At 36.0% G+C, this 12714-nt stretch overlaps 1 protein-coding gene across 1 annotated transcript; it reads left to right on the forward strand.

Annotated features, from left to right (window-relative positions):
• Positions 1–1206: 1206 nt before the first annotated feature.
• Positions 1207–11394, forward strand: cdkn2c (cyclin-dependent kinase inhibitor 2C (p18, inhibits CDK4)). Its single transcript, XM_006635245.3, has 2 exons — positions 1207–3024; positions 9179–11394. The coding sequence occupies exons 1-2, from the start codon at positions 2893–2895 to the stop codon at positions 9542–9544; spliced, it is 498 nt and encodes a 165-aa protein (XP_006635308.1). The 5' UTR covers positions 1207–2892; the 3' UTR covers positions 9545–11394.
• The last annotated feature ends 1320 nt before the right edge of the window (positions 11395–12714 follow it).

Here is a 12714-nt window from a genome sequence, read left to right on the forward strand (position 1 = left end):
CTCACGACAGACTGCTGCTCTGCCACAATGTCCAGTTTTTATCTGCTATACGTGCTCTGCATGACTGCTGTTTTTGCTTGTCTTGTTTGGTTGTCGTCTGCTGTAGCCTTTGAAACTCGCATGTTGGACATACAAGGGTGGAGGCGGCCCAGGGGCAAGAAGGACTTGCAGACCTGATTGCGTTAATTGCATTTCTTGGGAGCGCACCGTTCAGCCAACACACTGTACGCTGTTACGGGGTTTTCGTGTTCAGTTTGGTTAATGTTAAACATCTGTGGGAGCAGAACACCATTCATATTTAAAGTGCATAAAATAAAAAAGGCTCGTTTGCGTATAACCTTTTTGAAAAGGCATATAGCAAATGAGATTAGATGTAGCGTGGCGAGTTAATTATATAGCTCAGCACTGTCACTATGGAGAAAAACGAACGCTTGATTCCAGCATAATGCTGATAGCAAGTATATATGTTTCGCTGTGTAAATGTATTATCATCTTTATCTTGAGATGCCAAATTACCACAAAGTAACAGAAATTTTAAAAATAATCACTATCGTTTCAGTGAGATATGAATGCGAATCGTTTTCATAATTCCAGTCTTACACGGTCTGTGGCGTCGTTTATTTTCGTTCTTTTTTCCATTTGGTTCCCAACAGCTATTGGCCAAACGTACCAGTTGATAAGCCTTGTAGAAATTGAAAGCTGCGTTATTAGCAAGGTAGATAATTCGACCTGGGAAAAAGACTGACACATAATGGTAAAACAGTTTCGCAAGCGTTCAAGTCGAAGACGCAGACTTCGCAAGGGTCTTGGCTATGATTTTCAGGTTACCGATACTTTTAAAATACCGGTAATACAGAGTTTAAAGGACAAAACATCAGAATGTAAATGACTCTCTTGATAAAAGTCCTGTATACGATGTTTCTTGGTCCGTGTATAACGAAAAGCTAAAAACCTGAAGGTGCAAATGAAATATGTGACTTTTTGATCTCTACAGAGGTGGAATTTGGGTACGGTTTTCGTCTAATTCAAAATCCTGTCCCAGTGGCTTTGGTCAGAGAGTAAGGCAAGCTAGGTTTCTCGCCCCTGCCCCCTCCCGTAGAAGCCGGAGCGACGACAGAGCGGTCCAGTCCCAGCTCGCCTCCCCCTGCTCTTTCAGAAGCGACTGTATCTGTCAGCCCCGCCTCTGATCTGTTCGTTAGCTGTGTGGGCGGAAGAGTCGGAGGAGCTCCCTCTTTTCAAAAATGAGTGATGTCAATGAACAGCAACAAACCACTTTTTCAAAAAAAAATCACTCGTGTTAAAAAAAAAAAACTACGCAAAAAGGTGGGGTTGGCAAATGGAACTGCGATGAGGTCGGGGAGGGGGGAGAGCAACAGAAATTTATTGCAAATATTATCAGTGTTGAAATAATGCTTTTAAGGTTATGGCAAGCGGATCAGCGTTAATGCGAGTGAGGTCCTTGATACGACACAAAGGCAGGAAGGTACTAGGTTTCTGTAACAAATCACTACAGAGAGATGGCTTTACAATCAAATTTTAAAAAGCGAAAAGGAAGGGCCGAGATGGAGGAATACAATACCGTACCTGTTTTGTGAAGATACTGTACTGCATTGCCGCGATATCGTGGTGTTGCCTTTTTTAACCGAAATAAACAACCTCTCATCAATAATGAAGAAAGCAGGACGCATTTGAGCAACCCTTATTTCTACAGTTACAAAAATGGGCGGGAAGTTTGCACAAAACTTTGAAAACACAGCCTTTAAGATGTCATTGGATACAGCTACTCGTTAAACAGAAACAGACCTATTTTTCCCCATTTTTGTTTTCAGTCCAGAATTGCATTAAGACTGGCTTTGAAACGTACTTACTGTTTGCAAAAGGACCGGTTTAACTAAAACCATGCTCTTTTATGATCGGATATGCTGTGTGGACGGCCGCTGGCGATGTGACTACCTGTATTTTTAAACTGATCGCTTTTGGGATACAGTAACCGAAATATGGGTTGCACCTGTATGACAGCGTTTGCCTATTTGGATTTGTGAAAGGCAAATACCATTTTTGAGGGCGATTCAAGGAACTTACCTTAAATGCCAAGCGCGCTTTTCAAACAGAAAACGGTTTGTGAAATGAGTTAAATGTAGCTCACTTCATGACTGTTGCTCAGAAGCCGGGACTTTTTTTAATCATCTCTGAACCCGACCAATACGTTGGTGGGCACAAAAACATTTTAAATCTTTCGACACCAACTAGCTAATTTTGCATTTTTTTCGACCTCTGCGCATCCCGGTTGCAAACGCGTGGTGACAGGTTTGAATCTTTTATCTGTCACCTTGGTGTTTTTCTCCGTAGAAGAAAAAGCGATTCCTGGATTTCAAATACGGATAAGCTAAGAGGAGTCTTTCCAGCAGCCGGGTTTTCTGAAGAAACCACTACAGGAGATGTCAAGTATCTGGGGTCTAGGGTCTATAATAATTTATTTTAAGCAGTAACAGTGCGCGGAGTCATCGGCAGAAAATCCGGGTACGAAGGGATTTCTCCTAAACCCGACCAAGACCGAGCGTCTCCGAGGGCATTAATGATGGATTTGTTTTCTGAGCGATGCTCAGTGAAAAAATATAGATCTGTGTTCCTCGTTCTGGAATGGCTGGACATCCCGATTTTTCGAACTGATGTAAAAATGAAGTGGATTGTGTTTGTGGGATGGTGTTAAAAAGGGAGGCGGACCCTGGCCGAAGCCCAGTTTCTTTTACTGTTCAATATTTACTACAACCTTTTTGGTGGCTCGCGTCACTATAGGTTTACCATAAAAAAGAAGCAGAGCGTACTGTTACAAATAACACCCAACTTTTTTTCCCAAGAAAATATTTTTCAAATATTTTATTTCCATAAAGAATGGCTGGTTCTTCAGAAGCAAACAGGCTTGCCAGTGCATCTGCAAGGGGCGATTTAACTGAAGTTGAAATGTTATTACAAACGGGGGCAAATGTAAATGAAAGGAATGAGTTTGGCAGGACTGCCTTGCAGGTTGGTATTGCGTTTCTTCAGACAAAATTGCACATTTTAGTTAAAAAAAGAAGCGGTAATTTTGCTGTGGGACTCGGTCCATAGGATGCACCGTTGTACAGATGTTTGACACCCTTAGCAAAAGGTAGCTTCGTGACGTATCTGAAAAATGAATGATTATTTTATGGCATAAATACCCTTTTCTCTGTTCCAGATGAAGTCAATTAAGATGTTTTTAATTGTCTTTAGAAAACAATATTATCAGTCTGCTGAAAAGATAGTGGAGGTTATACTTAACGTGGGACGTTGTTTTCTTCTTCGTTCGTGGTTAGCTGCTCCATCCGAGTCCGGTTTTCCAGCCCTGGGCATTTCGAAATCCGCGAAAATCACTAACGTCAAATACTCGCATTTTGCATCATCGCATATCATTCTTTTACTAATTCGGCTTCTTTTACGGTCTCGTTGTGTTCATAGTCTGTTGTTCATAAAAGAAAGACAGATTACGTTAGTAAGAATATGTTTTAAAAGGCTAGCCTTTGGGAATCTCGGCGTGTATGTAAAACTATAGAAAATTCGTCGCAAAATAGTGTCTCGGTAACTGCCCATATAAAAAAAAAGGAGGCAGTATACTCATCTGACCTTAACTGCAGATACACACAAACCTACAGTATATTATTACATCTCTCATCATGTAGCTCATATATATGTAAAGTATAATGTTCGACCTTCATTGAGATATTGATTAGAATAAGCAGCCTTGCTAATTGTTCATTTATGTGCAGTACCTCGATCCACGGACTGATACCTTACAGTAAAAATAACCCGTTCTGTACAGCACATACTTTACGGCTTGGCCTAAGTTGAATATGTATTTATATCTTTATAATTAATAATGTGAGAACTTCTATTCCATATTACGATAACAAGTAGAATTAATTCACTTTAAAAAATAAGAGTACAACCTCCTTATTTCTGCAATCTGGAATGGAAACCTGACCCCCGGTTTCTGAGGGGAGCTGAATTTTTAAAAATACATATTTATCAATAATTTTAGTTTCAAGTAAAGGCCATAACTACAGTCAGTAGTGTGAAATATCGCTTGATAGACTAGAAGACAATAATTATTTCTATGAATAAGCAGAATGCATTTATCTCCTATCTTGATTGGATATCAGTTTGGAACTATGACAGGTTTTTTAACCCGTGGGAGGTATGTATCATTTGTAATATTATTTTAAAACACTTCTAATAATCACTGGATAACTCAGACAAGAATAATTTACAGTAGGGACTGTCCTGCGCTAATACTGAAAGAGATGTGGCAGACCTCAAACTCACCATCACTGCGAATTGCAAATTTACGGATGACAAACGCAGTTTCAAACATAGAAAACGAACCAAAGTACTCATCATTCCAGAGTAAAAATCAACGTTTCGCAAAATGTAAACAAACGGAACTCAAAAGATAAATAAATAAACACTACTCCCCATTCACTCTTGTGAGATAGTAAGGAGAAAACAGATTAAGTATTTCATAAATTATTGGCCTGGTCACCTTAGCTAAAAATATATTAATTGATCAATTCACTGTTTCCAGTGTTAATTAATAGGTCTCAGTGACACTTATTTTAAAAATGTTTTTGTCTTATTCAGTCAAGAGTTAATTGTACAGAAAGGTGTGTTTAAATGTGTATTACTGTATGTGCGAGGGTAGACTTAGATAATTTAACATTATTTTGTTGATTATGCCACACAGAATCCAAAGTTTAGTAATAGATTAAAGTAAATTTTTGTAACCACATTACAAACATAAAAGCTGTTGTTTTGTGGTTCGATTCAGCAGTACAAAACATATATAAACAGCCTAAGCTTATTTTAGTTTTTGGAAGCTGAGTAGTACCTCGATAGCTATACAAAAGTCTGTGAAAGTGAACAGCAATAACATATCAGACAAACTCTGGTAGACCTAATGTTTTATAAATAAATTGGAAACAAAAAAGAAAGATGCTACTGTATATAAAAAATAGCAATACCACATATCCTTATTTTACACCGGCCTACAGATTATACTTGTATAGTAGTATGTAATACCTATTTTTGTATTTATCCAATATTTATAAACAATGTAATTAGGCATCTGGACACTTTTAAAAATATGTTTAAATAAAAATTGAGTGTGGAAAGCAGACTAAATTTCAAGGACAGATTTGCTCCAGTCTTTGGTTTTTATTTCCAAAACCATGGAATGTAAATTCAAAGTGTGTGTACTCTCCATCTTGATATAGATGTTTATGCATGTACTGTGTATAAATGAATGCAGTGATACATATATACACAAATACACATATGTTTGTGTTCATATGTACTGTATATATGTGTATGTGCACTCAAGAAGTGTATTTGAGGACAATTTTTTTTACAAACAGGAAAAAGACTCTTCTTCACAATTGCCAATATAATACGTTTTTTTTACAAAAAGCAGTGTTAAAACAACAAGATTGTAGTAGAAAGGCATGTTGTATTTTCGGTGTGGTTTTTACCACAAAATTGTGTTGTTTCTTTTTGAGCGCCAAATAGTGTAGTTTTCACCAGTATTGGGTGAAGGAAGACTATCTGAAGTAAAGGGTGAAGACACTGCAACTGCATTTGTTTCTCAAATATGTTTCAGCTTACAGTTAGCACTGTCTAAAAATACATAATGTCATACATTCATACAAATGTTTATCCTTTCAGGCTTTGGCAGAAAAGGCCAGCTATCAGCTTGTCTTTTTGAACTCTCTACAGGGGAATCCCAAGAACAATTTAAGCATGTTTTCAATGTAGTGGCCCCATTTCATTTTAGAGACTCCAGGGGCAACGTTTTTAAATTTGCCAGTTAAACAGATCAAGCCCTACTTTTTATTTTCTGGCCTCAGTCTTGCTTTGCAGAATAATCAAGACTTATACGATAATGTTATGGAAAAAAAATAGAATAGGCTACTTAATCCTTTTTTGTTCCTTCTGAGAACCACAAACATTAGATTTAGTGCCCTGAATAATCTTATTCTGTTCTTAATTGCATTTGTTTTTATTACCTACTTGCTTTTGCAGTATATTTTAAAAACCGCATGGACAAAATATGTTTCTGTGCAGCCTGCAACTGTACTATTTCATTCCTTTTTCATTTATAATAACAAGGTTTTATGATGTAAACTAAGAGTATCCACATCCTCTTTTTTTTTCAATTTAAAGGAAAACAAAATTAACGGTTGCAACTAAGTGGTATTAACCTGTTTTAAAATTAGACCCCTTCCCTACGATGGGCAGAAGTGTATGTGTATATCACTTCAAATGCTTTAAGTTCGTTCATGTTCTGTTACATTGAAGGCAGAGTGTTTACCTTGCTCTAGGCAGGCTAATGTGGAGAAAACTAAAAGAAAATCGGTTCAGTGCACCAAAGCAGAACTAAGAAAGATACCTTTTTCAAATTATTTATCAAGATTTAATGTAGGCAATAGTAGGCCTCATAGTATCTTGGTACTTTCAAACGACTTTGCATATTGAGCTGTTAATAGATTTATTAATTTTAAACTGAACACTGCCTTTTTATATCTTTTATCAGTGTTGTATTTAAATTGAAATATCAGATTGGTATTAGGTTATATTGTATGATTGTAACAATGAATCGGTGTCATTCGTCTATAATAGGTTGTCCTTTTTTTTACTGACAGCTACAGTATTATTTAATTCTGTATAAACCATCTCAGTTAATAGCTACAGCTTTCAAACAGTGAGGCCTAGTGTACTTAGAAATATTTTTGCAGTCAATCTTTTTTTCAAATAACAATATTGGTAGTGCAGTATTGTTTTACAGAAATACATCTAAATCTGAAGGGATAATAATGCACGTGTGAATCTTTACTCCCAGCTCTTCACTCTTTGGAGATTAAATGTTCACAGGCATGATAATTACATGTATTTCTTCAGGTGCAATTTCAGTTTTCTAAGGCCTAACAGTTATTACATGGTCATTCAATAATCCATTATGTCAGGATAACGAATACTGACTTGCTTACCTTTCAGTAGAATACTTTTAAAAGTAACGGTTAATAGTATGTTTGAATTTCCAATTCTTACTCTTTGGAAAGCTGTCACAAGATGTCAAGGTACCCAGGGGAAGAAAAAAGGCAGAATTAGGAGAATGCTCACTTTCGGAATACCGGACACAATTTTGGAAGATTACAATGAAGTCAAACGACCGTTACAAAACTGCTGGAGTGTTACCCAGATACAGGTGCCAAAATGGAGAATGCAATCTCTCTGAACTTGATTGCATAGCCAAACCCACATCCTTATTGAGATGATTCTAGTAGAAAATAAATGTACCTCCCACATGTTCTTTACAGTAGGTGTTAATGGCCAGGACTGTCTTGGTGCTAACAGTGATGTTCATATGCTTTACTTTCAGTATTTGTATTGCCAGCACATCCCAAAGTTCCCTAACTAGCCTCCTTGGAGAACTAGCTCTCTCTGGCACCTATTCTTGGAAGAGAATGGTCCATTGAATGTGCACAGGGCCCGTATTGCCACCTATAAGCAATAGGAGTGAGGAGGCTAAGGTCATAGTGAACTCATACTCCTACTGCTTTTGTGAGCATCTGTTTTTAACATTTAACTTGATAACGCGTGCTGAAGTGAATCACCTGAAATTGCAATTATCTAACTATTGTTTTGTTTGAGATTGGTGATTAGAGGCTTAGTTATAGCCTGTAAAATAGGCCATTTGCATTTTGTGGAAAACATTTAAGACTGTTTAAAAAACATTAATTTTCCATTCAGTGTCTTACTGTATATACTGTAAGTATTTTATGTATTATACAGTCCTATCTAAATTACTAAACAGTTTGCTTCTTTCATATTAAACCTATGGAAAATAGAGGAGCAACTATCAAACAAAATGATTTTCTACGATAGTTATCCTACAGAAACTCATTTGTTTAGCAGGTTTTTGTCATTCATTTTACATGAAAAAATCAATAGTAATTACCAAAGACTGTGTGAGCTTCAATTGGATTCTTTAAAGCATAACATAATTAAACCTAAGTTACTTCATAGACCTGGTGTGCAGTTTTAATGTAAAGTATGTTTTAAATCTAAGCTGGAAAAATCAGGTACAGTACATTATAAATGTATTAAGTATGTATTTTCAGATATCTTAAGTACAATAATAAAAATAATTCTGGCCCTTTGTAAATGACAGAATTGCAAATAGGCCTACAGTTTCTATATGAGCCACTTGTTCCTTCCACATACCTATTTTAAGAGAAAACTTTGAGATTACAAAATCGCACATATTTGTAAAAAACACACCCTGCTAAAATTTGACAGATCTTATTAAAGAGACATTGCATTCTTACAGAATATTATACATTGTAAAAGGGCATATTAGAACATGATAATAATTAATTAATGGAAAATTGGAATTAAAATAATGAAATATTAAACTTAAATATATCTTAAGAGAAGTTATGCTATTTCACGTTTTCCCCAAGAACTGTGATATATAATTTATACAATATCTAATACAGAATCATAAGGAGTTTTATAAGAGCAGTTTACCAAAGAACTCTGAAAAACTGATACAAAATGGAAAGTGTGCGACTCTAAAATGGCGGTTTAATTAATGTTGTTAATATTTTTTTTAAATCCAAAGAATCGTTAAAAGCCGAAAAACTGCTCTGCCCCAACTCTCGCATCCTCATGGAAAATAACTTTGTATTGTATCGGCTCCGTAACTGAGGTCAAACAATTTATTGAAAGTAAAGTTATGCTACCCTAAGAAATTCGAAAGATGCTGTTGACTTTAAACCACGGAGTATTTCAAATTGTCTATAAAATTGCCACAGTCTGGAATATTTTAGGGCCTACTGCATCAAACGTCTTTTGGTTGCCTACTGCAACACAGGTAAAGTTGCCAAGCCTTAGGTATGTATTCGGAACCTGCATTTTTGCCAATGTAATTAGACTAAAGGTGCTCAGAAACAGAATAGTTTGCAATGCCCCTACTTATATTTATTTAAACCTATGTGTTTATTATTGTTGCATTTAAAGCTATTTTCACTTGGCTCACTCAAAATCAAAATAAATAATCTGCTGGTTTTATGCAACTAATAATTAACGTGCTTTCTGTTTCTAGGTCATGAAGCTTGGCAACCCCTCCATAGCCCAGGTCCTGCTGCGGGCGAACGCCGATCCCAACGTGCGAGACCCTCTCGGCGGCCTTACTGTGACGCACGACACTGCCCGGGACGGCTACGAGGACACGTTGCGCGTTCTGGTGGAGCACGGCGCCGACGTGAACATCCAGGACACAGAGGGGAATCTGCCTTTGCACCTTGCGGCTAGGGAAGGCAATTTGGACGTTGTTAAATTCCTAATAGAGCGGACGGCCCAGCCCCTGCATCGGAACCTGGAGGGAAAGACTGCTTGTGACTTGGCTAAAACGCACAACAGGATGACAACAGCGAGATGGATTGAGGAGTATATGCGCCTGCAGAACTAAAAGGGGAGCGCCACAGAGACATGTCACATTTAGGTTTAAGGGAAAAATCTGATCAATTCATGGACATCCATTGAGAAGTTTGAAATTCATGTATGATCATTCGTTTTTGTTCTATAATGGTGACGATGAGCGTAGTTACTCAGCATAATCCTCGTTCCAATCTAAAACTTGCGTTTGTGTGTGAAGCAACATATTGAAAAGCGTTGTTTAAGATAACGTAGAATGAAACATCCTCCAAGTCACGAGAAAATAGTTGATGTTGAAAAGTATTACTTATTTTTGTATAAGGCGGAAGACAGATTGCCTTCCTCTTTAAAAATCGTTTAATTTTTGTTCGCTGAGGAACTGAAGATTTTCAGAGTAGTGGGCTACTGTAAAGCACAATCACAAATTGATTCTGCAAGAATAACTGCTGAATGCCTAGTTTATCGGCAAGTCAAATTTATACTGTTTCTTTTTGAAGCGCTCGAAAGAAACTACAAAACATATTATCCTAAAAAGCCTCTTAATATGTTTTGACCTAGGAAGAATCTCCAGGTTCTGTGAATGACAATTTCTTCGTTCATGTTTAATTCTTCTTTCTGTTTACGTTCATGCAAAAAGGGGACAACGACAGTTTTAAATGGCCCAAATGTAGCTTGTTTCTCACTGCTTGACAAGCTGATATTTTCAATACGAATTTAATTTGGCAGCTTCAACAATCAAATCAATTTTGTGTGAAATGCTGAAACGTGCGCCTAGTGTCAAGGAACGCACTGCCACATACAGTATATGAAATAAATAATTCGATGTCGAGGGGAATACACTTTTTTATATAAACTTCATTCCCATTTTGTATTAAATATCGAAACTTTTCGATAACCCATTACATCAACTTCAACATACAAGCGCGTCGAATTACCACCCAGTTTCTTTAAAAAAAAAACAGCCAATTTTTAGTAAGTACCGTTTGAGGTCTTAATAGATCGCTTGTGTTTCTTTGTTACTTTTTTACTGTAAGTTACATTTTTAGATTTTGATACGTCTACTAAGTGTGTTTCCAGCCACATAATATACTGAATGCTTTTTAAAACTATTGCAATCGCCGGTTTTAATTCAAACTAATAATTGTCCATTTTTAAAAAAAGTTTGTAGGTCATTTTATTTCCAGGCATTTTTAATGGCCTGTATTGATTTGGGAAATAAATTTTAAGTTGTTGAATTTAAACGATAGCTGGCTATATTTTTTTGTATGTTGAGGCGTGCTTAGATGTCAGTTGAACTGTTTGTATTATAGAGACACAATTTAATTTCTTTGCCACATCAACAGCAAGCTTAAAGCTGAAACGCCGCACGTTGCTTTCAGCGATTAACATCGAGTAGGCTTAGGCAAAGGCAATACATAAGATGCCAATCTCCAATTTATGTCTTTACAATCATGTGTTCTTTTTATTATTAATTGGATTTGCATCTTTAAATTAGCCAGGTTTATGGTTTGTTTTACATCGTATTTTTATTTTCCTCTATAAAACGTTCACGTTGCACTTTTGGTGTAACGGCAGTGATGAATGTTACCCATGGTGCGATGTGTTAGACTGTGAACGCATGTATCTTTATCTTCTCAACAAAATGTGATTTTTACATTTTCAATATGGACCGACCAAAGTTTTGTTTTCTTTTCGTTTTTTTACGCAAAACGAAGAAGTACATGCACTTACAGTGTTTCATTTTGGATTTCTGTATTTATAAAACAACCGTCATTGTGTCAATTAAAATGTTTTATGTGTTGTCCTGTTAGGACAAAAGTGTATATTGCAAAATTAAGTTATGTTATCTTGCTTTCGTGAGAAAAAAATAAAATATTGAAAGAACGGCATGGTGCATTACTTCCTCTTACGTTTATTTTATTCATAATAAAATAATTTAAAGGTCATATATATAGTATGTATCAATATTATTAAATTGTAAGAATGTGTTATGTGACCAGCTCTCTCCTCTTCGAGGTCAATTCTCAAAGCTCAAAAATAAATCTGTACAACAGTTAACTTTCATTCTTAAAATTAGTTGCCTTTGATGGTTTTAAAACCGTGATATGTCAGCTTACTCATCACTTACTCATTTCCAAAAGTACTGTAAACAGTATCAGTACTGTTACAGAATATCATGAAATTTACGTGAGGAGACCTCGCGTCTGAATTCAAAATCATAACCACGGAAAAGGCATATCCAGACTCCATCTCTATGAAAGCTAAATGACACCAATTAAGTAATTTAAAAATAATGTTACAATTACTTTGCATCACAGTGTATTCAATGCAGATTACACATTCAATGGGCAACTATGTAGTCTTTCCAGTATTCATAATACTGTTAATAATAAATATGTCTTTTGTATTTTAATTTGTAGTTGATATTAAACCACAGTTAATTCAGAAGTGGACTACCTACAGAAGCAGACATAAGAGCAGTACAGTCTTCTAATTTATTGAACACTCCTTCATCAAGCCTAATTTAGGATGGTGAATAATACATTTAAGACAGGGCGGGAATAATTCATCTTCCAACGGCTCTCATTTCGAAAGCGTTGCAGAATAATTGGCAGTCAATGTCTCAGATTAAGAAACAATATTTATTACACTTAATACAATTAAGGTGTTGTAAGGCATTTAGGCAGTGAACACAGATGTTGGATATGTATGCAATAATTTCTGCAACAATACATGAATTATTTAAATCAAAACACGATATGTGTGTAACAGATACAGTGGCCATACCGTAAATATATAAATGGACACACAGATGCACCCACTGTACGTGTGTCTTATTTCTCCTTTGGAACATAGTGTTTAATGTACTTCTTTGTTTAAAGTTTACGTCATGTCATTTTTTTAGGTCTATAGTAAATAAAGTGTAAATGCACAGAAACGGGAAAATGTATACATACCGAAGTAATACACAATTTCTTGAATGTAAAGAAAGGACATTCTATATTGTGAGTCAATATTAATTGTACCCCCCATTTTAGAACACCTCATAAGTGAAATGTAGTTAGAAGTTGCAACATATTGAAACCGTCAGTCGTATTTAAATCAGAAATCAGTTTTGATTTAGCATCATAATCGAGAAGGCAAAACGATCAAACGCTGAAGTCCAATCAAACAAAATTATCACAAACCTGTTTTGAATTGAAA

Source organism: Lepisosteus oculatus, chromosome 9 (assembly GCF_040954835.1).
Source record: "Lepisosteus oculatus isolate fLepOcu1 chromosome 9, fLepOcu1.hap2, whole genome shotgun sequence".
NCBI classification, from domain to species: Eukaryota; Metazoa; Chordata; class Actinopteri; order Semionotiformes; family Lepisosteidae; genus Lepisosteus; species Lepisosteus oculatus.

Coding starts and splice junctions, on each gene's coding strand:
- cdkn2c (XM_006635245.3), top strand. CDS start 2,893: ATGGCTGGTTCTTCAGAAGCAAACAGGCTTGCCAGTGCATCTGCAAGG. Junction 3,025..9,178: donor TTGGCAGGACTGCCTTGCAG/GTTGGTATTGCG, acceptor TTCTGTTTCTAG/GTCATGAAGCTTGGCAACCC.